This window comes from Phoca vitulina, unplaced genomic scaffold, assembly GCF_004348235.1.
Source record: "Phoca vitulina isolate PV1807 unplaced genomic scaffold, GSC_HSeal_1.0 scaffold61, whole genome shotgun sequence".
NCBI lineage: Eukaryota > Metazoa > Chordata > Mammalia > Carnivora > Phocidae > Phoca > Phoca vitulina.
Genome location: NW_022589764.1, coordinates 7,837,179 through 7,865,020, shown reverse-complemented (window position 1 = coordinate 7,865,020; position 27,842 = coordinate 7,837,179). Strand labels below are relative to the sequence as shown.

Here is a 27,842-nt window from a genome sequence, read left to right as displayed (position 1 = left end):
TTGTACGCCGCAGCCCGGTCCTCAGTCTGCCATCCGGGGAGCCCAGAGGGGCCTGGAGCAGGTGCATCCAGCTCGGAACAGCCTCTGCAGCCTGCTGTAAACCTGGAGAGCTGTTCTTCCCTGCAGGCAAGGAGATGTTCGGGATCGTTGCTGAGGGCCCCCTTTCTGGTCTGCTCACATCTGGCCAGGCAAGTGCTTAGAGGAGGGTGCTTCACGAGTCTGGGACCAGGAGGAAGCAGTGTCCCCCGCACAGCTAACCTGCTGGTGACTATGGGGTCATGGCCCCCCCATCCACAGACATGCCCACCCTCTTGCCTGGTGGCCCTCTGTTGGATTCCTGCTATTGACACTCCCCCTTTCCTCTAGCAGAGCGTATCACGGGGCAAGCTTTGCTATTCCCTGTTGCCGATCAGGTTTTGGCTTCATCTGTTCACCCCCAGTTTGAGCCCGCTCAGCTTCACGTTTGTCACTCTTCTCTCATTAAGTGCACAGGACTCGAGTTTCCTCCAGAAACTGTCACGAAAACCAAGTCCACCTGCAACTTACTTTCTTTTTTTTTTTTGCTTCTGGCCCAACCTACTTTCTCAAGCAAGAGGGTTTTGAGGAACAATCCTGTAATATATAACGTTTAAAAGCTTGTGGGCATACACTATAATCCGGTTTTTCAGATCAGAGAAAAAGTAGTTCCTCTACATTCCTGCAGACTGTTTTCAACTGGGTAATTTTGAACTCTCTTCTCTTTTAAAATCAGTTAAAAACAGTGTCACCTCATGGTGGGCTGGAAGCCCCAAAGACCTTCTCTCTTGAAAACTGAGCTGCAATACAAATTTATCAATATTATACAGGGTCTCTCTGTGACTGCGATTTCTTGAGGAATTGTCAGCAGGGGGATTTTAGATTTCGGATTTTTTAGTGAGGAATTAAATCACAGTTTCTGCTCTTTTGAAGTGGAAGATATGCCATTGTGGGCCCCCAGTGACCATAAAGAATTTCTTACCTCAGTGGGTAAACCGGAAGAGTTTGTATCTCATTACCACTGTGCAGTAGTAATTAGGATTCCCGTGGTTGTAAAAAGCAATGAAAAGCTGTCCTGGTTTAGAGCAGACCCTGAATACATAGTCCACTCAGCTTCTAGAACATTCCGTGGACACATAAGTAATGGCCATGGGATGAACACACTCCAGGAGCTGACAAAACAGGGGCGTTTGTGTGACAGCTTCTTCTGGTTTTTCCCATGTTGCTGGGAGGGCAGCACTGAGTCCTCTTGGGGTCTTGCTTCCCTTAGGGTTTTTGGAAGATCAGCATTAAGCCTGCTCGGGGGTTGACATAACTAGGACTCTTTAAATCAGAAGAAGATGCTGACGATCTAATCCATCGTCTTTGAAAATTCCTTCCCCATTTCCTGGGGATATTTGGAATCCCAAATCCCGGAAACGTATGTAGCCCGAGTACACAGACCCTGTGCCTTTGCCGAGTTTGATAAGGGTTGGCAGGCAGGCTTACTTTTTAGGGAGTGGAGGGGCTGCGCTTTGGATGCTGGGACCCAAGACCCCAGGCGTCTGGCCCCCCTCCATGCTCAGGCTTCCGGAAGCTGTCTCCTCCCTCCTTCTTCACGCCCTGTGCTAACTGCCTTTAGAACTCACTTCGCTACGGATTGTGCTGGAAGGCGGCATGCAATTTAGATTTCCCATGGCTGCTGCAAGCTGGAGTAGCGTTTCCCTCTAGGGGCGCTCAGGGTCATTAGTAAAATTGTCAGGCCTTTGTTCAAGTTAGTTTTTTTGTTTTTTTGTTTTTTTATTTGTAACACTATCCACTGTCCTTTCTTAGAATTCGGAGGGGGATGCCCAGACTCTGACCGAAGTGGATCTCTTCATCTCCACCCAGAGGATCAAGGTGTTAAATGCGGACACACAGGTAAGCGTTTTAAAGACCGTTGTTTAAAATCATGTACTTAAGCCCCTAACTTCCCACCTCAGGGACTAGAGGAGAACGAGGTCTAGCTGCGGGAGAACTTTCCCTCTGGGAATGAGCTGAAGGGCTGTCCCCCAGGACAGTTGCTCCGGACCCCGGGTCTTGAATGAGTTGTGGTTGTAGAATCTAGAGCGAGCTGCAGGGGGCCGAGGAGCACCAGGCTGGGAAGAGAAAAGCCCGTGGTGTAGGTTTGCTGCAGCTGGGATTAAGTAGGCAAAATGAAGGGGAAGGAGCGGGGAGTCGGAAGCTGTGTGCTCACCATCAGGATTCTAGAAGGGCCTTCCTGAAACCTGTGCATGCCAGGCCTGGGGAATCGAGCGGGAGGGTGGAAATGCCGTGTGAGCCCTCGGCCCTCTGAGTGGGTGGTCTTCCAGCAGGGCTGGGGCTGTCTTAAGATTTTCTACCTGTGAACCCTGTGCTGTGGTCAGGTTCTACTCATTTTTCCTGGGCCTTCATCACTGCTGTTGGTGGAGAAGACAGATCTGTGAGGAACAAGTGAGCCGAGGAGAAGGAGGGAGGAGGCCAGGGGCATGGGCCAGAGGGAGGGAGGGGTCGGGAAGGCCTCAGGCAGTGCTGTGTCCTTGAGGTTTGCTGAGGGAGAGGGAGGCCCCACTGTCCCTGGGGTCAGACCTCCATTCCTGGGCCCGTTGGAGGACAGAGGACGGCCAGATGCCGGAGTAATGACCCCTTTGCTTCTTTGTCATCAGCAAGTAATCTGTGTGCTGACACTCCGGATGTGTGGGGACCCTATTCCCCAGTACCCATTTTGCCTGCAGGTTTTGGCACCCAGTGATCATCTTGCTTGAGTTGGTTCCAACACCGGAAGTAAAAAAATGGTGCATTTCCTAATTATCTCATGCTCTCCACTTTTATTATCGGACCTTGCCCCGTGCAGAAGACTTATTGTTTCTTTCTCTCTCTCTTCACTGTGGACCGATGAATTTTTTTTTTAACTTGTGTTTTAATTATTATCCTCATTATTCTTTTTGGCGCTCTGGTGATCCCCAGTTCGGCCAGAGACCTTTAAACTGGGTCCTGTGTGGCTTTGACATCTTCCCTTTAGTCGCTGATCACGTCCTTGCTTTCCGAGGTAGTGAGGCATTCCGAGCTCCCCTTACGCTTTCCCTGCCCCAGACCTGGAATCAGCCGTTTCTTCGAGGAGCTACACACAGTTCCTTTTCGTGGGGAACAATATTACAGAAACAAAGACCTGGGTGCTGGCCATGTTCACCGTCACAGGGGTCTCCTTGTTCCTGGGCCCTTGCAACGAACAGAGCTAGACAGTAAATGTGTTTTATTTATTTATTTATTTTTAATTTTATTGTTATGTTAATCACCATACATTACATCATTAGTTTTTGATGTAGTGTTCCATGATTCATTGTTTGTGCATAACACCCAGTGCTCCACACAATACGTGCCCTCTTTAATACCCATCACCAGGCTAACCCATCCTCCCACCCCCCTCCCCTCTAGAACCCTCAGTTTGTTTTTCAGAGTCCATCGTCTCTCATGGTTCGTCTCCCCCTCCGATTTCCCCCCCTTCATTCTTCCCCTCCTGCTATCTTCTTCTTTTTTTTTTTTCTTAACATATATTGCATTATTTGTTTCAGAGGTACAGATCTGAGATTCAACAGTCTTGCACAATTCACAGCGCTTACCAGAGTACATACCCTCCCCAGTGTCTATCACCCAGCCACCCCATCACTCCCACCCCACCCCCCACTCCAGCAACCCTCAGTTTGTTTCCTGAGATTAAGAATTCCTCATATCAGTGAGGTCATATGATACATGTCTTTCTCTGTTTGACTTATTTCACTCAGCATAATACCCTCCAGTTCCATCCACGTCGTTGCAAATGGCAAGATCTCATTCCTTTTGATGGCTGCATGATATTCCATTGTGTATATATACCACTTCTTCTTTATCCATTCATCTGTCGATGGACATCTTGGCTCTTTCCACAGTTTGGCTATTGTGGACATTGCTGCTATAAACATCGGGGTGCACGTACCCCTTCGGATCCCTACATTTGTATCTTTGGGGTAAATACCCAGTAGTGCAATTGCTGGATCATATGGTAGCTCTATTTTCAACTTTTTGAGGAACCTCCATACTGTTTTCCAGAGTGGTTGCACCAGCTTGCATTCCCACCAACAGTGTAGGAGGGTTCCCCTTTCTCCGCATCCCCGCCAACATCTGTCGTTTCCTGACTTGTTAATTTTAGTCATTCTGACTGGTGTGAGGTGGTATCTCACTGAGGTTTTGATTTGGATTTCCCTGATGCCGAGCGATGTTGAGCACTTTTTCGTGTGTCTGTTGGCCATTTGGACGTCTTCTTTGGAAAAATGTCTGTTCATGTCTTCTGCCCATTTCTTGATTGGATTCTTTGTTCTTTGGGTGTTGAGTTTGATAAGTTCTTTATAGATTTTGGATACTAGCCCTTTATCTGATAAGTCATTTGCAAATATCTTCTCCCATTCTGTCGGTTGTCTTTTGGTTTTGTTAGTAAATGTGTTTTAAAATAAAGCCCAGAGTTCATACTTGTACCTCTGTCTGCAAGGAAGATGGCTGTGCCAAGGGCATGTGGCCAGAAATCAGGAAATGCCGAAGAGCCATCCTCGACGGTTCCCTGTCTGGTCCCCCATCCTGAAAAGTGGCTCTTGTGGTTTGAAACCACCCCCTTAGCCTTGGCCAGGAAACAAATCAGCTCCTGGAAGACAAACGTGGGGTAATATCTGCTGTAAAAATGGATTCTGTGAGGAAGAAAAGGGGCTTCCGAGGTTGCAGAAGCAGCCAATTTTTCTTTTGTGGAAAAAGCACAAAGGCAATAAAAGACCCAACTGATGAGTTTCTCAGAGCCTTTGTGTGCAGCCTCGTTAGGTAGGGGTCATGTGCACGACGCTCTGTGGAGATTCCTGTCAGATGACAAAAGCCATCAAGAGTAATGGACCTGCCAGGAGCCGAGGGAATTGAAAGGCCACAGAGACCCATCCGTCAGTCAGGGGAGCTGCCTCAGTGTCCCCTGACCGGGGCCTGCACTGCTTGGGCTCCCTGGGAAGAACTCATCTGTGGAAAACATTGGCCTCGGAGCCTTCCTCATCTGCTAGGGAAAAGCATGTGCCTTGCAGGGAAGGGACCCTTCTCCAGAGCCACAGACCACCTCTGATCAGGTGGGAACAGGCTTCACCTGCTGACAGCCTCCCCACTCTTCCTCCAGCAGAAACCAAGAGCTCCCCCTGACGTCGTGCCTCCAAGAAGCAGCGGGAGGGTGCTGTGGGGCGAAGGTAGATTCACCTTGACTGTGCATCACTGCCCTCAAACGCTCTGTTCCCTAGAGCAGTGATTCTCAACCAGGGTAATGTTGTTCCCCATGAGGACATTTGGCAAAGGCTGGAAATACTTTTGGTGGTCACAACTTGGGAACGGGGTGATGGCTACTGACACCTACTGGCTTGAGGCCAGGGATGCCGCTAACCATCCTACAGTGTACGGAACAGCCCCTCACAAGAAAGAAAGACCCCCCCCCCCCCCCGCCAAAGGTCATTAGTGTCAAGGCCAAGAAATCCCGGACTTGAGTGTTTTTTTGATGGCTTGTTCTCCCTAATGTTTCCTAACCTGGATCCCCCCCCCACTCCTGACAGGAGACCATGATGGACCACGCCTTGCGCACCATCTCCTACATCGCGGACATTGGGAACATCGTAGTGCTGATGGCCAGGCGCCGCATGCCCCGGTCGGCCTCTCAGGACTGCATCGAGACCACCCCTGGGGCCCAAGAGGGGAAGAAGCAGTACAAGATGATCTGCCACGTGTTTGAGTCCGAGGACGTAAGTAACCGCGCAGGCCTGCCGTGCCCCTCCCAACGGCCCCGACTTCACCAGGGCCCTGGCGGCATCCCAGGCTCTTTGGAAGCCATGTCTCAGGTAGAAATCCTGCGCACCAACATGGATGTTTCCGGTGGAATCAGTGGGGTTTTCTTCTAACACTCAGGTTTGCAGAGATAGGGAACATAGTTTTACTTCACTTTATGAAATACGTCCTTCAGGGCTGTTCATAAATTGAACCGTAGTTAAATAGGCCAGGGGCGCTATCTGAAGAAATCCTTTAACACAATCTTTTTCTCCTAGAACAAATTACTCCCTGACTTTTCTGTGGTCAAGATGCACATTTTCACACGCCAGGCTTGCGCACAAGGAGGCAACTGTGCCCGAGGAACAGCTCTGCTTTTGCTCATGGCCATTTTCATGTTGGCATTTAAATACTCCAGACTTGCTGAGAGGCCATGAGCCCTTTGACTCTTTCCTTCAGTGGGATGAGAGCATCTTTCTGAGCCTGGAATTGGGAGAAGGGGACCAGAGAAGGGAGCAGGGGGCTGAGTGGTGAGCAAAGGGGACAGTGGGCCAGGTCTCTCTGCTGCCCCCTGGTGGCAGATCCTGCGGGTGTTGCCAAAGTAGAATTTTGAAAAGCCATCGCTTCTTCGTGAATACTTGGAAAGGGGCATTCTTGTTCACATATGGACTTGCAGGGCAGGGAGGGACCTGAAGCAGAAGGGAATGGCCCCCAGATTTTTATATTTGAAGGCAGGGCTGAGGGATGGAGGTAGTCATCCTCTTGCTAAGAAGTTGAAGTCATCTAGAAGTGCTTTGAAGCGATGGTATATTGATGGGAGAAGAGAGTGTGTGCTGTGCACACACACATTCTTTTCCCCACGATCCAGATCTCCGTGGGCACCCGGATGGGCACTTCTGTGTGACTCAGGGCATGAGGATGACTTAGAGACCTGGCAGGGGGAGATGGGCCCTCGGGAATGGCTGTGAGTGATGGGCAGGGTAAGGCCAGTGGCAAAGGGTACCAGCCCCTGTGGATGGCTGCGGGCCGAGGGCTAGAGTCAGGGGTGCCGCTGTCTGGGGGTGCTGCTGCAGCCCCCCTGTTCTCCGTGCAGGGGGAGATAAGGCTGAGGGCCAGCGGAGGTGGGCGTGAGTGGGACTCTGAGTGGCCCTTGAACGAGTGAGGGAAGGACCCACCCGGTGGGGTACGGAGGGGTGGACCCTCAGAAGCTGCCCAGAGCATAGGACCTGGATGGTGGCTCCGTCCGGGGGGGCTGCTGGGGATGAGTAAGGGATCCGAGGGTCTGGTGACAGCAGACGGAACACCCGGAGAAAATGGAAGGTGGCATTAAGGATAGCAGTGGCTCTTTCTGAGACTCAGTTTCCCTCTATAAAATGGAGCTCAGGCACAGCCAGGCTGAGGCCAGCGTAGATGAGCCACACGGGCGAAAGTGCTGAGGCAAAGCAGTGCTGGGGTATGGCAGCTGCCTTTCCCCCGCCTCACCTCCTGCAGGGCCAAGCTGCCAATGCCCGCCCCTCTCCGAGCCCCCTGCGCTCCCCACTGCTTGCGCGGGGCTTCTGGCCTCACAGCACTGAGCACCCACAGCCCTGGCTGTGAGCTGGGGGGCAGGGGAGCCCCCTTGTCTGCAGGGCTGCCAGTGTGTGTCCCCCAGGCCAGCTGGAAGGGACACCGGGACAGAGGGTGGATGGGGAAATGGGAGACTGTCACCAGCAGTTGGGGGGGAGATGCCAAGGGCTCCTGGATTGCACCCCAAGGAACCCAAGCATGAATGGCCTCACTGTCCCCAGGAGCTCCTATGGGTTGGGGTGGGGCGCCCAGGCAGAACCCCAGGCAGAGTCCCAGGGCATCGGGCAGTGCCGCCAGGCTATCCGTGCAGGGGTGAAGGGAGCGATGCTCTCAGAACTCCTCCCTGTCAGGAGACCACAGTCAGCTGGGGACAGACCCGGCGACCTGGGGACAGCCGGCAGCAAGCTTTGGGACCACAGTGGGGCAGGGCAGGTCCTGGGGTCCCGTCCCCTGCCCCCTCCCTCTTCCGGCGTCTTCCCAAGGCCTGACTCCCAGCTTTAGCCAGGGCCCCGGCTACTGCTCCGCTGCTCCTCGGTGCACCACCTGGGCTCCCCACCCTCCAGTCCACACGTGTCCAGGCCGGGGTGTCTCCCGGTGGCCTCCGCCCTAAGCGGCGCGGCCAAAATGCCAAAATGCTGGTCTTGGGAGTGAGCAGGGCTTATTCCTGCCAAGTGAACATCGGCCTGTCCTTCCTGTAAACTCTTCCGGGCCCAGTGTGGGAGGGCAGTTCAGTCAGACTCCATACCTATTTTGGGAAAGCCTTCCATGCTCCGGCTCTGCCTTTATCATCCAGCCCAGCCCGCTTTGGTACAGAGACATACTCATTTGTAGCACTTAAAGCATGCAGTGTGTAGAGGGAGGAAGGGATTTAGGCATTTAGGTCAAATCCTTGGTTTTACCATTTTCTGCTCCTGAGGTTTGCAGGGGGCGCCCATGCAGAAGGCCCCTTTGATGGCTGTTGGGAGGCAGGTCGCGGCAGGGGGTAGAGCAGCCCCGGGGCTCCCGCAGTCAGGGCTGGGCGGGGAGGAGGCCCTGCTGGGGGCCAGGCCCCTGGGAGCCCTGTTGCTCTCCAGGGCCACATGCTTGCCAGAGTGCTTGGCGTCCTTCCGGGAGCTCGGGACTTTAGCTCTTGCCCCTCAACCGTCCCCTGTCTGCACACTGGCTGGTGACAGGTGAAGCCTGGCAGTGACTTTCCAATGTGCAGGACCCTGCAGTGTCGGAGCTTCAGTAATGTGCACACAAGTGGTTCCCTGTGGTGGAAAGAGGTGCTGTGCTCTGTGGGGTCTGTGCTGGTGTCTCCAGGGCTTGTGCTTCTCGTCAGCCTCAGCCTGGAACAGCCACCCTCCCCCCACAAAAACAGCTGGACACACATGCTGCCTCCCCGGTTGACACTGGGCTCTGTTGCTAAGGAGACATAAATGTTGGGGAGACAACTAAGAGTCTCTGTGACCCTCCTCCAAGAACACACCTCAAGTCTACTTTTGGAGTAAGATGGGTGGAAAGAAAATACAGTAGTCACCAATTAAAACAACAAAGATAGGCTATTTAGCAAACAATTCATAATTTTCCCAGACTTTATTTGAAACTGTGCTTTGTCCTGGATGGTTGGGGATGGAAACGGCTCTGGCGGGAGCAGTCAGGACCAGGCCCTGCTGGGTACAAAGCAGCAGAGAGGCTCACCCCATGGCGGCTGACCGTGGGGTGTTGGCGGGAGGACAGCTATCACCAGAGGACAGCCTACAGTTTCTCTCTTGTTCCTTTAAGCCCGGGCAAGGGCCCACTGCAGACTTACGTGTGCACCCTGCGCCCAGCCCGGCCACGGCCCCTCCTCTCTGCACTGCGTGGCACGCCTGTGGTTTTGTGCTGGTCACGAGTGGGCTTCTCCCTGCCCACAGGCCCAGCTGATCGCACAGTCCATCGGCCAGGCCTTCAGCGTGGCCTACCAGGAGTTCCTGCGTGCCAACGGCATCAACCCCGAAGACCTGAGCCAGAAGGAGTACAGCGACATCATCAACACCCAGGAGATGTACAACGACGACCTCATCCACTTCTCCAACTCCGAGAACTGCAAGGAGGTGAGCCACGCGCACCGTGGGCGGGCCACGGGATGCCACGCTGCAGTGGCCTCTGCCGCCCACGCTGAGCCCCTGCAGACCGGAGCTGCCCCGCGATGCCCCAGAGCAGCTCCCTGCGAGAGGACACGAGAGCGAGCCCTCGAAGGGCCCTCACGCAGATCCCCATCCTCACAGCAGAGTGACGTGCTGCCCAGAATGTACATTTGCTCCTGCCTTCGGAGCTGAGCACTTGGGTGTGAAATGAGGTGGTGTTGTAACAAAGGAGCTGATTACAATCAGTCTTAATGACCTTGAAAATGTGCCTTTTAATGCCACTGTTATCATCTACTGGAGCTCAGCACCCAGGAGGTGTTTCTGAGAGGCATTTGAGAAGGGTCTTCAAACGGGGGACTTGGGTGTGCTGCCCAGGGGAGTTCCAAAGCTCCCAGAGGTGGAGGCCTGAGCACGGCCCAGTGTGTGCTGCTCAGGGATCTGCAGAAAGTCCTCCTAAGATACGGGAGCAGATACCCTGCAGACGACCCATACCCTGACTGCTTGTAAAGAAGTGAATGAAGGAATAATCAGACTGCTTGTTTAATGAATGAATGAATGAATGAATGAATATGCCTGGCTTTTTGCTGAATGAATGACAGGCAGCTTTCTGAGAGAGTGACCCTTGGGGTGGATAGAAGGTAGGACTCTTCTAGATAAGAGCAAAAGCTGGGGGCAGATGTGAGCCCTGGAGTCTAACATTCTTCTCGCTTCCATGGGTTTGTGGGAGGTGAGAACAGCAGGAGCTAGGACGATGGAGCCGCTGTGCTGGGGCCTGGAGGGGTCCATGCTGGGCACAGGCGGGAGGGAGTCTGTGGTCCTGGTTCGAGCTTGGGAGCCAGAGCTGGGCGAGGCCAGGGGCTAGGCGCGCAGGCCCCTGGCCCCCATCACGGGCCCCTCTCACTGCTCATTTCCTTACAGCTGCAGCTGGAGAAGCACAAGGGCGAGATCCTGGGCGTGGTGGTGGTGGAGTCGGGCTGGGGCTCCATCCTGCCCACAGTGATCCTGGCGAATATGATGAATGGCGGCCCGGCGGCCCGCTCGGGGAAGCTGAGCATCGGGGACCAGATCATGTCCATCAACGGCACCAGCCTGGTGGGGCTGCCCCTTGCCACCTGCCAGGGCATCATCAAGGTGCACACACGGGGCCCCTGCCTTGTTTAATTCTCGCTGCCTTGTCCTTTCCCCCTTGACACGTGAGGAAGCAGGTCGAGAGAGACCCAAGACCATACCATAGCACTGAAATCAGAGAAGGACCCGGGCTACCCTTGGGGGTGAGAAGGGGACGTTTGGTTTCACTGATGCCAGTTCTGAGTGACATGGACCCCAGGCAAGGGCTGAGGACCCCCAGATGTAGGGTGACCCGGTGTGCATGGGAATTTCACAGGTTAGCACCGAGAGTCCCGTTTCCTGGGCACATGGGGAGGGGTGGGCCCCTGCATGGGTCTGAGAGCAGGGAGGCCGCTCTGACCATCTGGCCTGTGAGCTTGCAGCTTCGGGAGATGCTGAGCTGCCGGTCCCTGCTGGGGGTTCTTCACGCCTGGTTGCCCCAGCTCTAGAAGAGCCTCAGGGCAGAAAGCTCAGAGAAGCCACTCCAAGAGGCCTAGCACAACTGTGCCTTTGCTCTGTCCAGGGTCTCCAGACAGTGGGCTCTGCCTGCTTGGGGGCCGCCCCGGGGCCTTCTGTCTGCATCCTGCCCCCAGCCCCCTGTGGCTTGTTCCCCCCTCCCCCGCTGTGGTCTTGGTGCTGGAGGACACGCCTGTCAGCCTGACAGATGAAGGGCATTCTCGGGGCCAGAGCCAGCCCAGCAGAGCATCTGCCTGACGGGTGACCGCCTGGGAAGCTGGACGGTAGACACGACAAAGGCCTCAGCCCGCGGTGCCAGAGGTTTGGTCTGCCTGGACCTCACCTCACAACCATGGCCTGGGGCGCCCGCTGACAGTCACAGGTCGCCCTGAGGTCGCCGTTGGTTCCAGTTGGCCCAGGCTCGCTGTGGACTCTAGATCCTCTTGCTTACAGATTTTCACTGCGCCCCTCGCTCCCCGTCCCCACCCCTGCCATTAGCACGTTTTATTTTGAGGAAGGCTTCCCCGTGGTCCTTCCAAACAGAAGGTGCTCCTGCCGCATCCAGTGTGGGGAGGGCCCCTCCCATGACCCTCTGAGGGCGACCCTGGTGCTGTCCCGTTGGTCACGCACCGTGGTGCACAGGGCCCGGCCTCTGGCTGTGCGTGGTTCTACCTGGCTCAGACGGCACCCACCCACCCGGGGTAGCCAGCCACCCGCACACGGGTCGCACGGAGGGACGTGGAGGCCGAGAGGTGGCTGACCCACCGGAGTCGTTCCCCGGCACCCAGGGCCCCCGCCCTGCCAGCTGACTCAGCCTCAGTCTGGGCCTGTGAGCTTGTGCTCGTAGGTGGCATCCAAGGCTCCCTGTGATGCCTGCCCCGTCCTGCAGGGTCTGAAGAACCAGACGCAGGTGAAGCTCAACATTGTCAGCTGTCCGCCGGTCACCACGGTCCTCATCAAGCGGCCGGACCTCAAGTACCAGCTGGGCTTCAGTGTGCAGAACGGGATCGTGAGTCTGCCCTCTCCTCCTCAGCCACCTCCACCGCGCATGTGTGGGCCTGGATGCAGGGGGCTGGCGAGGTGGGGGGGTGCTCTCCACCCCCCTGCCCCTGCAGCCGCTTCTGTCTGACGGCACAGGCCCTGGCGGGTGGGCACAGCTGGGCAGGAGTTTTGAGCATTTCCCGGGGCAGGCCTGGCCAGGGAGGGAGGGCTGGTGTGTGGCCAAGGAATGGGTCCCTCCAGCCCTGCTCGAAGCACCCTTGTCCCCGTGACGGCTGTTCCAACCCCTGCAGTCTGGACACATCTGGCCAATGGCAACATCCGACTCTATGTTCAACAGATATTCACTCATTCACTCATTCATTCACCCATTCAGAGCCATCCGTGAGGTGCCTGCACTGTGTAGGCACTGAGGAAGCAGGAGGGCTTCCAGGAGGAGGTGATTCTGGGCTCGAGTGAGTGTTGGTCTGCCCAAACATCTGTGCCCGTTCCTCAGGCCAAAGCTCTCAGTTCAGAGTTCCTGCCTTTTCTTTGACCCGTGTTTGGCTGGAGTGAATCTGTTTCCTTGGTCATCCCCCGTGCAAAGGTCCCAGTGGGCAAAGACGTGGCCACGGATGGAGGACAGAAGAGGCGAGGCCAGTCACTTCCGGATTGCTTAAGCCAGCTTTGAGTATTAAAGAACTGAGGAAGAGGTTCAGTAGGTGGGAGTCGTGTCAGGGGAGGGGGGATATGGATGTCTGCCCATGAGCACAGAAGAGACACAATGGGAGAACATTCTAGAAAGACAACTGTAAATGAGTCAAAATTTTCCCTGTTGCTATCTGGTACAGAAGTGTGGAGAAGTATGTGGAGCTGGGGAGAGTCCCAGGGCCATTTCTGTCCCTTCTGGGTTAGTGCGCCCTTGCCGCTTTAACAAGTGTTCTCCAAATCTCAGCATGTTAAGAGTTGGTTTCTCACTCGGGTCACAGTCCACTGGGGGAGGGGTCTTTGCTCCACAGAACCACTCAGGGGCCCCGTCGTGCCCTCACCTGGCTTTTGGAGGCCCCCACTAGCTGCTCTGTGACTGGCTGGCAGCTACAGTGAGATAGGGACCCAGGTGTGGCCCTTGCCATTTCTGGCCACAGCTCACTCGCCCGCACAGGACTCAGTCCCACGCCCCACAAAACATAGGGCAGGCTGGGAAGGTGGCCATCTGGTGCCTGTGACAAAGAGGGAAAGGGTGTGGGGGCATCTAGCCAGCGTTGGCCAAACCTTCCTAGCTGTGTGACCCTGGGTGGGTCACTTCACCTCTCTGGGCTCTCCTCAAAATGTGGTTGTGAAGATTAACAGAGAAAATCCATAAAGTACATGGAGACATTTAAAGAAGGCCCCCCGGGCCTGGATTCTGCAGAGGAGAAAGGCCCTTTGGCACTTGCACCCGGGCATGGGGGCCCAGCTAGGTTGTCTGCATCCCCTGGGGGACTTCTGTCCAGGTCAGTGCATCTGTCCCAGGAGCTGGCCGGGTGGTGGTGTGGCCTGGCCCTGCCCTGCCCAGCCCGTCTGCGTACGCACGTGCCCGGGGCACAAGTAGCTGCCCTAGGGGCTCTGCAAAAATAAATTGCCCGGGGTCTCTGGCTGCAGCAGCTGTGAGCACTGTGGAATGCGCACGGGCCCCATGCTCAGGGAGGCGCTAGGAGGGGCCTTCTGACCTGCCTCCTACGTGCTAAGCCCTCCCCCAGGGCCTGCCTGGGAGCCATGCTGCTCCTTCAGAAGTGCCGCCCTCCCAGGCTCCCGTGTGGGACCGTGAGCCCAGGACAAGCCCGATGCCACCCCCTCCCCAAACCCCTGCCTCTCTTCGGCTTGTCTAATTACAAGGGCCCAAGGAGGAGCGTGGCTACTCGTGAGGAGGCGACTGCCACACACAGAGGTTCAGTAACTCGCCCCGGGGCCCACAGCCAGGGAGGCCATCTGGGACTGGGGGAGAGAAGGCGGGGGACAGCGACAAGGAAGGAGCGGGGCTAAGTTAAGGCAAGCAGGAGAGGATGGGGATGCCGTCCCTGGGGAAGCAGCGGTGCAGGACAGGTGCAGGGGGTCTGAGGGGACACGTGAGCCTTCCTTGTCAGAGGCAGCGGGAAGAAGGCAGGGTGGCTGACGAGGGGGCTCTCCTGGGGAGGTGAGGGGGGGTGGCCTCTGCAGGTGGGGACGAGCACGCCGGTCCACATCAGTGGCTGCGAGGCTGAGGGCAGTGAGGAGGGCAGAGGCGCTTCTCGGAAGGTTTGGCAGGTGTGGGGATAAAGGCAGCAGCAGATCTAGGCTTTGGGGGTCTCGGAGCTGGGGGGAAATGATACCCGGTTCTGCAGACAGCATCGCCTGGGCCGCGCCTCCCGGCTCTCAGACGCCCCGACAAGAGTCCTGAGGCAGAGTGCTGGTCACTTCTTGGTGCCTCCGCCACGGGTCCAGGGTGTGTGTGCAGCTTGGAGCCTGGGGGCGACACTGGATGAGAGGCAGCGGGGGTGGGGGGCGGTCGCAGAGAGGTGGGGACTGCGGTGGTTCTTGGGACGTCCTCCCCAGTATGTGGCAGCTGGCCCCGAGAGCGCCAGGGAGGGTTTTAGATAAAGCAAGCGAATCTGCATGGGTTCTCCTGCTGGGACGCATCCCCCCCGTGGCCCAGAAAACGGCGCAGGCGGCTGCACCGATCAGGCCCCCGGGGAGCTCGGAGGCCCTGGTCCCAGGCAGCTGCGCCCACAGCCGCTGCTCAGGCTGTGTCCCAGCAGCTTTGGTGGCTGATGAAGGCCACAGGCTCCATCGCTCAGCGGGGGCCTCGTGGCAGTGGCAGGAGTGTGTTTGGGAGAACGTTCAGGAGGCCGGAGGGTGCTGGCTCTTCCTGACCGAGGGCTGGCTCTGGGGACACAAGAGCTAGGCTTCGCGCCTCACAGCGTGCTCAGGTCTGACCTCGGCTTCCAGCCCACTCAGCCTCCCCAGAGGGGCCTGGCCTGGTAACCGTCCCCTCCCCTGTGGTCCCCTGCCGCCTGCAATAGTGGAGTGTCCCCTGGCTGGCACCTCACTCATGACCACGGGCCTTCTTGTCCCCAGTGCCCGTGAGGCTCTCAGAGGTCCCCTTCGACCCTTGCCGAGCCCCACGTGGAGTCCTGGCTCCCGGGAGCCCCTCCACCCCGCCTGACCAGAGCAGGGCCGGAGGGTGGCAGGTCGCCTGGCTAGGAGATGGCATTCGTTAGCTCCTGGGCACAGCCCCCGCGGTTTTCTGCCTGATCGCTGCAGAAGCTTTTCCCGTGGCAGGTGGCCGGCGTCCGTGTGCAGGGTGAGTGGTCCCAGCACGGGGGCGTCTGCGGAAATCTGGGTGCTGTCACGTGAGAGGAGAGAGGGAGGGTCCTCTGCACAGTTGTTAGTGTGCACACACGTGTATGTGTGTACGTACGGGGGTGTGCACGTGCGTGTGCGCGTATTGCATACCTGCGTGTGCACACACCTGTGTGTGTGGGGGAGGTGCTAGCCGGGGCACCAGCCTCCTCCTGGAGCTTAGCGCGGCCTGTCTTTTCTCCAGAACGACAGGCCGGTGTGGCTAAGAAGCTGTGTTACGGTTTGGAATCGGCCTCCCACGCTCCCTTTTCTTTCAGGCCCAGCTCTCTCCTGGGACATCTGTTTCTTCTTTTGTCTGTTTCAGTTGTGGTAAAATGAATTAACATTTACCATCTTAACCATTTTCAAGCATCCAGTATGTTGTGCAGCCCTCTCGAGAAGTCTTCATCGTGCAAAAGGGAAACTCTGCGCCCATCAAACACCGACTCCCCATTCGTCTCTCCCAAGCCCAGCTTCTGGCAGCCACCATTGTACCTTCTGTCTCTCTGAACTTGACCACTCTAGGTGCCTCATAGACATAAGTGGAATCAGACAGTACTTGCCCTTTGGAGACTGGCCTTATTTAACTCCCAGCATAATGCTCTCAAGGTCCATCCACCTTGTAGCCCATGTCAGAATTTCATTCTTTTTCAGGGCTGACTAATATTCCCGTGTGTGACTAGACCACATTTCATTTGTCCATTCATCCATCAGTGGACATTGGGTTGCCCCCGCCTCTTGATGGTGGTGAATCATGCTGCAGTAAACATGGTGTGCAGGACTTCTGTTCTTCCAGTCTGTCTAGTTTCATCGTTGCAAATACTCCTAGGCCCCCTGGTCCATCTGTCTGGGGTGTCAGTCCATCGATCAGTTCTAGGAACCAGGAAATGAAGGCCACCCCATGGGGAAGCTCTTTCCACAAGCTTCAGGCGTCCCTGGGCAGCTGGTGTCTGCAAGGCTGGTCCAGTTAGGGAATGGCATTTTCTGTTACCATTTCAGAGAGGACGAAGGAACAGGGAGGTCAAGGAACTTGCCCCAAGGCTCCCAGCTGGGAAGCGGCAGAGCAGGGATTGGGCCTGAGGCCAGCCGTTGTGAAGAGCATGCTCACACTCCCATGGCCCATCATCAGACGCTTGTACAAGGGGCCAGGGGCCAGGGGGCGAGCGTGTGCACGGACTTCGCAGCACTTGTGAGCGGTGCAGAGGCCGATACGTTTGTATCTAAGGCCCAGGGCGTTAGTGACCAACGTAAGTGTACTATGGCTTATGGCCTCGGTGGTGGGCCCGCTCGTCTCTCCTCTCACTAAGACTGCAGGGACTGCTGTGCCTCCCGACAATGTGGTGCCACATGGCCAAGTTCCCCTGAATCCCTTGGAAAAGTTTGCTGACATCTGAGTTAGTCTTGCACAAGTGCTTTTTCCATTTTCAGCTCCATTACACCCAAAGTACAATGCATTAGTTTGCAGACAGGCCCCGGATGACCCAGTTAGCGCTGTTTCTAAACGGATCCTTCCTCTCTTTCCAAAACACCACCATTCAAGAAATCAAGATGTCTCCCGCGGGGACACCAGCCTTCTCCCCCGCAGAAGTGCACCCCGTGAGGTTGGAATGCACCCTGGTTCCTGTGGGCATGCCTCATTCGGGAAGACCAGGACGTGTGTGTGTGTGTGTGTGTGTGTGTGTGTGTGCGCGCGCGTGCACACAGCCTTCTCCACATGTCCTGCTCCCCTTCTGTCCTCTCCCCCGGCCTGCCCCCCAGATTCCAGCTGGGGTCACTGCCAGGGTCCAGGTCCATCCTCCTGGTCATTCCCTCTAAAGGGGCAAAGCCGCATGTCCTGCTCCCTCTTCACTTTATTTCCCCGACTCTCGATGACTAGGGAGGAGGCTGCCAGCAGGGGTGTCACCAAGCCTGCACCTTCTGCGGACTGTCCCAGCTTCTTTGCCTGGGAGCACGCGGGGCCCTGCCTGACACTTGGGAAGGCCGGGAAGCGAGCCTGGTCACCCTGAAGCAGCTTCCTCGGGACCTTCAAAGAGCCAGTTACAGTGGGCACAAAATACCCTTAAATCGTTTGGGGGGCAGACAGGGAATAGGTTACTCCTTCCTTCTCGGATGGAGAACTGGGGCAGTCAGGTAGGCCACCGTGCTTCCCTCTGCCAGCCCCTGGTGAGCCCGTCTGAGCCGAGTGCCCGGGCTCCAGGACTGTGACCCGCTCCGCGGCAGGAGTCTGCTTGGCTGGGCAGTCGTGGCCCGGGACTGTGACCTCAGGCCGCACATATGTCTCCTACCGGAAAGACAGAGACCCCGAGGGCCGGGAGGGACCCACACGGTTGGTTGAGAAAGGCCTGTGGCATCAGTGACAAGGCAAAAATCCACAAAACAAAGGACAGATGGGAATCCTGCATATGGTGCCAGGGTCAGCCTGCGGGCAGTGGCCTTCTGAGCCTGTCTTGGCTTCAAAAGGTCCAGGTCCTGAGGGAGGGAAGGGGGGGTAGGCGAGGGGGGAGAGCCGTCCTGTCTAAGGGGAGCGTCATCCCCCAGCAGCCTTGGAAATCAGAGGCCCCGGCTGAATGAGCAGGCCTGGCCAGGGCCTGGATGTGAGGTGGCTCTGACACTGGCAGGAGTCCCGGGGGTGCAGCCGGGGGGTGTTCGCCACGAGGCACAGAGGCGGGTCCCCTTCCGTGGAATGAGAAGAGCAGTGAGGTGCACAGAAGGGCTCGGCTGTCCTGCCTGCATCGAACACCACCTGTGGCTGGGCCTCCTGCCGGCGGCCGACCCTTGACCTCTTAGGGTGCTGACCCGACTCACCCTTCCTGATTCTGGCTTGGGGTCCCCTGCCTTTTCCAGTATGAAGATGCCTTAAAAAGTGACCAAATCCTCAATGAGACAAGAGCCATAATCGCAGTGTTTTCAAATTAAGGAAACCGTAAGGACAAAGGCACCATGAATTTGGCGAGGCCTTTAGATGATGTGGGGTGGCCCCCAGGCACTCAGGGGACAGGGTCCAGCCAGCCTAGGCCACTCCTGCCTGGCTCTGGGCTGGGCCTTCCTCATTCTCCAGCATGGCTGGTGGGGTGCGGCCCTCCAGGGCTGCTGAGCTAATGCTGGGGAAGGGGCCACCGGGGTCTGGCCAGTGCTTGCCGAGGTGCCTGGGGTCAGGTGCCGGGGCAGAGTGCACCAGAGAGACCTCCAGCGGTGGGTGGGCCTTCAGGAAGCCTCACCCCCAGGGTTCCTGCTGTTGGACCTGCTTCTGCCCTTGCACTGGGTTGTTGGAAGCAGCATGGTGGGGAGGGACATGGTGTCCTCTCTGTTCGCTCCCGCCACTGCATCTCCAGGACTTCAGCATCCCTCCTACAGAGCCATCGGGGTGCAGCCATCGGCCCACCTTCTCCCCTGAGCCAGCAAGTCTCGTCCTCTAGGGTCTGCCGCCATCTCCCCGTTGTGGTGGGAGAAAGGTGGGCGGGTGTCCACACCTTTCTGATGTCATGATCTTTAGTGAATTCCACACGCAGGTGGATTTCACAAACTCGGGGCCTTCATCATCATTTTCCCAAACTCTTTGTGGTTGTTGGCTCGTGAATTCATCACCTCCTTGTGAGATGGGAACAGTGACTTCTTCGCTTGTAAGAGGAGCAGATGGGATTGGTGGAGAATCTTCCAGAATGTGCTTCCACTGTGCACACCACCAGCCCTCTCCACTCCCCTGACGCAGGAACAGAGGCTCTGGGATGGCTGGGGGCGGGGTGGGGAGGCGCAGGGAGCAGATCCCCGAAGGGCCTGCAAGGTTCTCCCACAGGCCATGCTGTTGACTTGTGTTTTTTAACCTAGTCCAAATCATGAATGTCCCCATTGGTGAGTCAGCAGATTGCATGTAGAAGCATTTGTCCCGTGGGCTTCTCCCTCTGCGTGATTCATGTCCCTGCTTCCCACTTGGGGACTGTGGTGAGCTCCCGGCGGGTGTGGCGGGGACTTGTGTGCTGACCTGACACGTGTCTGCCTAGATCTGCAGCCTCATGCGAGGGGGCATCGCAGAGCGAGGAGGCGTCCGAGTCGGCCACCGCATCATTGAGATCAACGGGCAGAGTGTGGTGGCCACGGCCCATGAGAAGATAGTCCAGGCTCTTTCTAACTCGGTCGGAGAGGTAAGGCCGCGCCCCGTCGTCACCCTGCTGGAGTCCGACCCGGAGTCTAGGGCCCTCTGAGCCCTACATTTCCGTGCCCAACATCCGTGCCCCCGAGGGGGCTTCTAGGAGGTGCTCGGGAAAGCCACCGGCCCCTTCCCAGAAAAACCTTCCTTCTCGGGAGAGCCCGCCCTTGCTGGGACCTTGGAGCATGCCTGTGCTGGTCATGTGCTCCCACCTTGACCTCGGCCCGTCACTCCCTCTCCAAGGGGCGCTGGGCATCAGCCGAGCCGGCGGGGCTGTGTCTCTCGCCCAGGGAGTGCCGGGGACAAGGATGAGCAGAGCAGCGGGCGGCCTTTGCCTGTTCACTTGGGCTCTGTGCGGCGGACAGGAGGGCGAAGGTGGTGGCCGCCGTTTGTGGAACTGGGTCTTGCGTGCTCCTTGTGGCAGCCCTGCCCGCTGCAGGCCTCACCCCCCAGGGCACAAGGCTCTGGGCTGGGGTTCGCCCCTCTGCCTGCTTCCTGCCATCTTCCTGCCCACGGAGCTGCTTCACCCTTTCCTGCACCGCTGGCTTTAAACTTCCTGCTTTTCTAGTTCTTTCTGGCATCCCTGCGATGCCAGCTTGAGGTGGACGAGGGTCAGAGCTGGGGGGGCACAGGTTTCCCCAAGGAACTCACAAGTGAACAGGGTCATTCGGGGTGAGAAGTAAGGTGCTCAGAGTCTGCGGAACCGGGGTCCGGAAGAAGGCCTCCCCCAGCGCCAGTGTGTGTGGGTGTTAGCGGCAGTGGGGGCGTGTGAAGGGGGAGTCAGAACGAATGGGGTGAGGGTCCCCCCGGGACAAGCGCGGGAGGCTGAGGCCGCTGCAGAGGTGGGTCGGCCGAGGGGCCAGTTGCAAAGGGCATGGGTGCTCGGTGTGGGGGGGAGTCCACATTTGATTCTCGGGGCTGTGGAGGGCCCCGGGGGGGCTGAGCAGGGCAGTGGCAGGCTCAGGCTCTGTGGCGGTGGGAGAGAGGGTGTGGCTTCCATCTTGTAGCCACTGCGGGTGAGCTTGGCCCCTGGGTGAGTGGGTGGGTGCTGTTTCCCAGGCGGCTTCTGGCCACATTTGCTGGGGGCCTACTCTGTGTTTTGTGAAACTGCCAGGCTGGGGGAGGAGGCCTGTTTTTCTGGAGATTGGTGGTGGCAGATGGCTGGCTCTCAAGAGGGAAGAGGGGGGCCAGGTAGGCGCCATTAGCCTCCTTTTACAAATGGCTTCAAAGAAAGGAAAATCCAATTTTCCTAAGTGGATGTTTGAAACGGCCACCCCACTGGGGTGATCAGCCTCACACCTACAAAGAAAGCAATCAGGTGGAGGAGAAATGTTTCCAAGTCTTCAGACCTGAGACGAATTGGTACTCGAAGAGACACAGAGGCAGCCGAGGGTGTGGCTGGGGGATGGAAGTGTCTGCCTGCCATCTTCCAGCATCCCTGAGCACATGTGGGAAATCAGTCCCTGGAAGCAAGATGTGAGGCTTGGGTGGGTTTCAGATTGAGGAATGACACAGAATGTTCTCCTGATGGAAGAAGCCATGCTTCTTCACCATGGATGATGGTGGCATTAAAATCTAAATTGATCACGTAGATCCTGGTGGGGGGGGGGGGGCGGCGAGCCGGGAGCATGTGACACTGTGAAAACCATCTGCACGATCGGCCCCTCTCTGGGTTGGTCAGACCGGGGCTGAGACCTGCTTGCTGGAGGAGGGGCGGCCGCACCATGCCCGCCACCGCCGCCTCTTGCTGGGCACTGGGAGGGTGAGGCCCGCCGCACGCATGCCATCCAGACCTCCCAGAGCCACAAGGCCTGAGCCTGGCATAGTCCTGGGAGCAGGGTACTAAGAGGAGATCAGAGCAGCAGAAGCAGAGCCCAGCTCCTGTGCTTCCACTGGTTTAACTCTTCCTCCCAGAGCCGTCACGGGGCGGGAGGCGCACAAGGTCACTCTCCCTGGGGAGCCATCTTGAGCCTCACTGCTTGTGTACCCAGCCCGTTGGAGCCAGAGAGTGAGGCCAGGCTCCGAAGGCTCATTTGCTGACCCCCAAAGAATGGGGGGGGCAAGTTCTCGGACCCCAGAACACTCACGTTCCCTGGCTTCCTGGGAAGGGTTTCAGAGGCCTAGGCACCCTCAGCCTGCTCCCAGATGAGTGGGCAAACCGTAGTCACAATTAAAAGTCTGGTTTTTTGCCCCTCTGCTGTCAGCTTGAGCTGAGGGGAAAACTAGCACTTGAACGTGTGTGCAAAACCCTCTGGAGAGCCGGTTGGAGAGGCCAGCTAGGAGTGTGCCGTGCCAGGAAACGCTTTCTAAACCTCCATCGAGGTGGTCATTCCTCCCTCACTGGGCAGAAAACCCTCAGGGGGGTCGCGAAGCGAGCTGGCTGCCGGAGTGTTGGATTTGCGTTGGTGGCATCAACGGGCCGCGGGAGGCCAGCGCGGGAGAGCTGGTTCAGCCCCTGTCTCTCGTTGACAGATCCACATGAAGACCATGCCTGCCGCCATGTTCAGGCTCCTCACGGGCCAGGAGACCCCGCTGTACATCTAGGCCCACCCAGCCTGCACCGCCCAGCCCGCCTGGGTTCAGAGGAGCCCGAAAGGCTGGACCCAGGACCTGACCCCTGACCCCACAGCCCGCCCAAGGACACTGGCTCCTCCGAAGGGCGTGCCCTCACCACCCACTTTTTTTTTTTTTTGGACAAAAAGGGGGGATGTCTTCATCAAAGGAGAGTCACAGGAAGCATCTCTGTAGAACAGTCACGTGTTTTGCCCATTTTGACCCGTCTTCTCGTTGCGACGGACCAGGCTGTTTCTCTGTAGCTGTGTGTGGTGTGGAGTGTGTCTTTCCTCCCTGAAGCCGTGGAGAGCGGACGTGAAGGGAGCCCCGCCAGGACAGCAAGCTCCTTCCCGGGACGGGGGGCCCTCGGGGTGCTTCGGGGGAGGGCGATCGCGCTGCTGCAGCTGCCCGGATCCCGGGGTGTGACTTGTAAGTGAAGTCCGGGAACATGTGATTGTACTGAACCAGAAGGGAGACGGTCCTGAGTTAAATAAAAGATGATGGCCACAACATGGAAACTCCATATTTATTTAGACACTATCACGGTTTTGACTTTCACTTTGACAAGCCATTCTTCAGACTTTAGGGTTTCCGGGTGACCCGCCCGCGCACCTACCGCTCCTGTCCTCACCCGAGGCTCCGAGGCTCCGCGGACTTGCGTGGGCACGCCCCCTGCTGGCCGCCTCTCCCCGCCCCCCCGGGGGCGGGGCCCGCTGGCTCCTCCTCCCAGGGACACGGGGCGCAGTAGCCGCCCTCTGTTTCCAGCCTCTACACACACACACACACACACGAGCTCCACACACACACACACACACACACGAGCTCCCCCACCCCCCAAACGCCGAACCCACCCTGGCAGACTCTGCCACTCCGGGGGCCGCTGGTGGCGAGAGCAGGTCACTGGGCGAGCCGGGCGTCGCCGCGAGCAGTATTCGAGCGTGTGTAGATAAAGTGAAACGTAGTCTAGTTCGGTTCATTAGAGGTCATTGTTAACTGACGTCCTTTTGTCTGGAAGTCTCTTTTTTTGGCCCCGGCCTTGAAGAATACACTGTGACTTAAGAAGCCTTACCATGCAGTAACTAAAGCTTTAGGATTACTGTATTCAAGGAGTGACCTGTGTGTTGCATGCAGCCGACCTTAGGAAGACTCGCTAATAGCACTAATAAAGCTGAAGTCCTGACGAAAAGCGGTTTGTGTGGCTGGTTTGTTAGCGGAGGAATGGATGCCCGACTTCCCTCCACCTCGAGGCCTTACACCTGCCTCTGCAATGGTGCTGTGTTTGCTGAGAGCATCCCCTTCGGGTCTGGGGCCTTGGGGGGGCTCTTCCCGGGGAGGTCGGAGGGGTGGGTGCTCCAGCACCGGGTGTCAGGCCCGCACCCCCCCCCCCCCCAGTCCCAAGGAGGAGATAGGCTGCTAACTGAATAAGGGAGAGAAGGAGCCTTGCCATACTCCTGGTTTAAATTTCGGTGATTCCAGGAGAGGTGAGTTATATGCGTGTGTATCTGTAAAACAAAGTTGGACCATACATCCCAGTGGTGTCTGCTTACCTGGAAGGTCCTTTGTGGACTGTCACCTGGCATAGGGAGGTGGGGTGAATGTGGGCTTTGATCAGAAGGCCGGGGGGGGGGGTTGCCCCCCCCCCCCCCCCGCATTGGTCCGGTGAGCTTAGCCTGGTAGGACCCACCTCTGGTCTGCCCACAATCCATCTGCGCTCCAAGCTATGAGCTACTGACAAGGCTCTTCGCAGCTAGCCCGAGATGACCCACACCCTTGGGTGACGAAAGGGAATGTCACCTGAATACAAGCTGGAGGGAAAGGGCGACAGCTCCAGAGAGCCAAGGGGTATGTCCCTGCATTGCCCAAGAGAGGGCAAGTGAACAGGCTCCGGAGACAAAAGCCATGGCTAGCAAATGACACGGGGTGCGGGGGTGGGTGGGGGGGTGGGGGGTCCTACCAAATGATTCACAGAAAAAATCCAAATGAAAGACCGCTCTGAGCCAGTGGCCTGCATTCCTCTGGGAAGCCTCGGATGTCACATGCTTGGAGGGGGGCAGCTGTGGGTCAGCCCCGGCAGGCACCCGCCCTCTACCTCCCAGCCCCCAGGCCCTGCCCTTTTCTGGAACGATGTTTGGAGACACGGCTGGCCAGCTGCAGGTGCCTCACTCCCTGGCGGCCGCCTGAGACCCTGGTCTTCAGAGGCACACACGGGCTCTCTGCCTCTCTGTCCCAATTAGACCCGGAGACACAGAGGCCAGAAATAGTTTTTATTAAAACACGGATCATTATGAAAACACCTTGAGGTACATTAAATAAATACAACCTTCAAGTTGTACAAACAGGTCTCCTGTGGCTTGAAAACAATTTCCTATAAATTCTGCCTAATAGCAGCATCTGTGAATCAATACAGCTGAGGGCGGCGGGGTGGGAAACATCCATTTGAAAGCAGCTTTCTGTTACATGGTTTGTTACAAGCATTCAAGCTGCGTTGTTGTCACCAGCTGAAGGAGACCTTGTGAAGGATGAGTCCCCCGCTTGTTCGCCATAGAGATGGGGTCCAGAGCTCACCCACCTCAGCGTTCTTTTGCCCCCCATGCAACTGGCAGTGTCTGGACAGGCTCTGGCCCCCACGCCGAGCTGACCCCATTTGGGTTGTGGGGAAAAGGCAGGGAGAGTGCCCAGGACCCAGGCGCGTGCAGGTGGGGGGGGTCCCTGCAGGTGGGGGTCCCGTGCCTTAGCTTCCTGGGGCAGCCCGTGAGGCTCTGCCCTGGCCTGCTGATGCTTTATCGGGACGAGAGCAGGGAGGCGGTGCACCAGCAAGGGGAACCACATGGTCTGGGCTTGGGGTGCTTGCTGCTGGGCAGAGCAGGGTCTCGGGTACTAGAACTGGCTTGTTCCTAGCGGCTCTAACTGGCACTTCTCTCTTCCCGGGACCTTTCCCGGAAGCCGGGACCCTGGGGCCTGCTGGAGCCCACATGGGCCACCTGGGGCCCCGAGCACATGGGCAGAACGTTCTAGCTCAGTGGTATAAAACTGGGTACAGTCTCCTCACCTGCAAGATAGAGTTGCTCTGAGAGCAAATGCACAACTGAGCGTGGAAGGTGCGTGAAGGGCAGGGCTCTTGAGAACATCCAGGACTCTGGGCTTCGGTCAGAGCACCCGCTTGTACCCAGGTGGAGGCCCAGGCTGCCGCAGGAGCCACGATGGCAGAAGAAACACTGTCCCGCTGCAGGGAGGAGAAGTGAAGGGCACAGAGCGCCAGGGCGGGCTCCCAGTGGCCGCTGTCCCCGGCTGCACAATAAAAACACTGATGGCCGAGCTCTACCCCAGAGCTGCGAGTGCGAGGGTGAGGGGCTGGCCTCACTCAAATTGCAGCCACGTCGGAGAGTGCAGGCTTAGCTCCGGGGCTCGGCCCAGGGACGCTGCTATGTGCGCCCCCAAGCCCGAATGTGGGCCCCCCACATGCAGGTGAAAACCCCTGCAGCTTGCTAAGCTCTGGTTCCCACCCCAGGGACACTGAAAATGCCCGGATTCAGAAGCCATGAATGCTGTGCTGATGGGCTCAGGGGAGGCTGCTTGGAAAAACCATCAATTAACTGTACCAGCGAAGGGATTTGCTTTGGGCACGGGGAGGGATTTCAAAAGCCCTCGGCTGAGAAAAATGAGACAAGAGATTTCCCATTTTGTAGTCTGGATAAAGTGCTCATAATTCATCTCTGGGATTCTCCCGTGGAAAAGTTCTGGTTGGCATCAGAAGGCCTGATGGGTATTCTTCCAGTTCTGTCACCTCAGCCAGAGGCGAGGGGGCAATGACCAAGAACATTTACTGAAGCCAAGTGTTCAAAGCTGACCGTCACTGCAGGCTCCCCGCACCTCCGTTGCTGGGGGCTCCAGGCGTCCGGACCGCAGACCCTCCCCACCAGCCCCTTCCCAGTGCCAACGACACGACGTCCCCAGCACGTTGGCTACGGTGGGGCGCAGAGCGGAGGGCAGGGCAGCCCACGGCCCCTAGACGCTGGACGCCAAGCAAGAGTGGGCAGCGGTCGGCTCCTCTCCTCGCGCTCCCCATGCCAGGCCCCTGGGCTCTCGGTTGACAGCTGTGGGTTCTGGGCTGCCTTGTTCAAGGCAGGGCCACGGCACAGGCGCTGGTGGCCACTGCTATGGGTGGCAGAAGGACAGGCGTTCCCACGGCTGCAGAAAGTTCTGGAGGACCGTGCTGCTCCAGGGCCGCTGTGGGAAGTGGCTGGTGTTAATGTTGCCAGAACATGAGGGCCGGTGGGGAGGGGGTGGGGGCCCAAGAAAGGCAAAGGCCCAAGCTGCCGCTGCAGGGAGGCGGGGCCGGCCTGCTTCCACGTACCCAGCTCGGCGGGTGCTGTGTGGAAGGATGATTTACAACCTGCGTCTTCTGCTGCCTGGCTGGGAAGGGGATATTCTGGGTCATCAGCGACCTGCTTTCTGAGGAGGCGCGCAGATCCTGGGGTACGGGCCTCTTCCCCCAGACCTCCACCTGTCCAGGCCGTCCTGGGGAGGGCAGACGCAGGGAGAACCCCCCAAAGGGGCTCCCCAAGAGTGTCTGCAGAGGAGGAGACAGCCAGAGAGACAGTGGGGAGGGTACCCCATGGAGAGGTGGCGGGGAGGGGAGGCCCAGGGGACCAGGGGACCTGGGTGGGGTGGGGGTGTCCAGCAAAGCTCCCTGCCACACCAGCTTGCTTCCCGGAGGCGGCCAGGCCACGCTGAGGTCCCCTAATGTGATTCGTAGGCACGACAGCCCTGCATCCTGCGGGCGGAGAGCTGGGCCCGGGCTGCCCTTCGTGCCAGAATTACCCATTTTCTTTCCAGGCAGCACACGATAAAGGGGAGACTATTGAGTGATACAAACCATAGAAGAAAATGGTCTCATTTTACTCGATATCCTCCTCTATCCACTAAACACTCAACTGAATCGCAGGTGGGGGACAGTCTTGCTTTTTGACGCCCTGATTTTGAAGGTACTTAGCGTCTCTAGTGTCACCTGCCACTGTGAACCCAGAACGCTGGGTTGGTACTACGTGCCTGACAAAACCAAAGAGTTCGCGGTGGCCACGAGAGTCATTTTTCTGTATTAGCAGAATAGGTAGGAAGTGTCATCCCCAAGACAACTGACCGGATCCTCCTGAAGAGAGGGACGGCAGCTCGCGGCCTGGGCCACCCCGAGATCTGGGCCGCAGGCCCCTCCCCGCCAGCACAGTGGTCTCCAGCAAGGACGCACGGGCCCAGGCCCATCCGGGTCAGGACCCGTGGCCTGGTCACACCTGGTCCCGAACGCCGGCGCTGAACACGGCCTCCTCCCCGTGGGGCTCCTCAGGGGGGCCGGCCGGGCGGAAGGTGCCCACCACGTGCCGCACCTCGGGAGGGAGGGCACAGTTCGAGTGTTCCAGAAACTTAGCCACCAACACCCTGGCGTCTGCGTGGCCCTTGCTGTCCACTAGAGAGTGCGGCCGCTCTTTGCAGACCGTCTGTAAGGTCTCTGGCTTTCCCCGCGGGTCGCCTTTCCGGGGATCCGGTGGCCCAGGGGGCGAGAGCGGGCGCCGACCTGCACAGGCAGCCGCGACAGAGTGAGCTCGGGGAACTAAAAATCAAGGGAAAAGATAACATCTGAAAACAACCAAAACAAGACAAAAAGCAGCCGTTAAGTGAGTTCTTGACAAAGCAAACGCAAGCCTGCTTGGGACACACTTTCGGCTGGCATTTCCACGTCCCCGGGCTGGCGCGCT

General features: G+C 57.7%; 2 protein-coding genes across 8 annotated transcripts in view; one reads left to right on the top strand and one right to left on the bottom strand.

Annotated features, from left to right (window-relative positions):
* Positions 1-23,321, top strand: part of APBA2 (amyloid beta precursor protein binding family A member 2) — a 246,272-nt gene extending 222,951 nt beyond the window's left edge. For 4 of the 6 annotated variants that reach the window (XM_032391284.1, XM_032391282.1, XM_032391285.1 and 1 more), the window contains exons 9-15: positions 1,828-1,914; positions 5,616-5,801; positions 9,285-9,464; positions 10,416-10,628; positions 11,950-12,069; positions 19,394-19,534; positions 22,012-23,317. In XM_032391284.1, the coding sequence (XP_032247175.1) occupies positions 1,828-1,914; positions 5,616-5,801; positions 9,285-9,464; positions 10,416-10,628; positions 11,950-12,069; positions 19,394-19,534; positions 22,012-22,083 (999 nt within the window). In that variant the 3' untranslated portion in view covers positions 22,084-23,317. Of the gene's footprint in view, positions 1-1,827; positions 1,915-5,615; positions 5,802-9,284; positions 9,465-10,415; positions 10,629-11,949; positions 12,070-19,393; positions 19,535-22,011 lie in introns of all 6 variants that reach the window. The other 2 variants (XM_032391287.1, XM_032391286.1) reach the window with 2 other exon arrangements.
* A 1,020-nt stretch (positions 23,322-24,341) lies between these two features.
* FAM189A1 (family with sequence similarity 189 member A1) overlaps positions 24,342-27,842 on the bottom strand; it is a 470,556-nt gene continuing 467,055 nt past the window's right edge. For both annotated transcript variants that reach the window (XM_032391244.1, XM_032391245.1), the window contains one exon: positions 24,342-27,697. In XM_032391244.1, the coding sequence (XP_032247135.1) occupies positions 27,375-27,697 (323 nt within the window). In that variant the 3' untranslated portion in view covers positions 24,342-27,374. The remainder of the gene's footprint in view (positions 27,698-27,842) is intronic.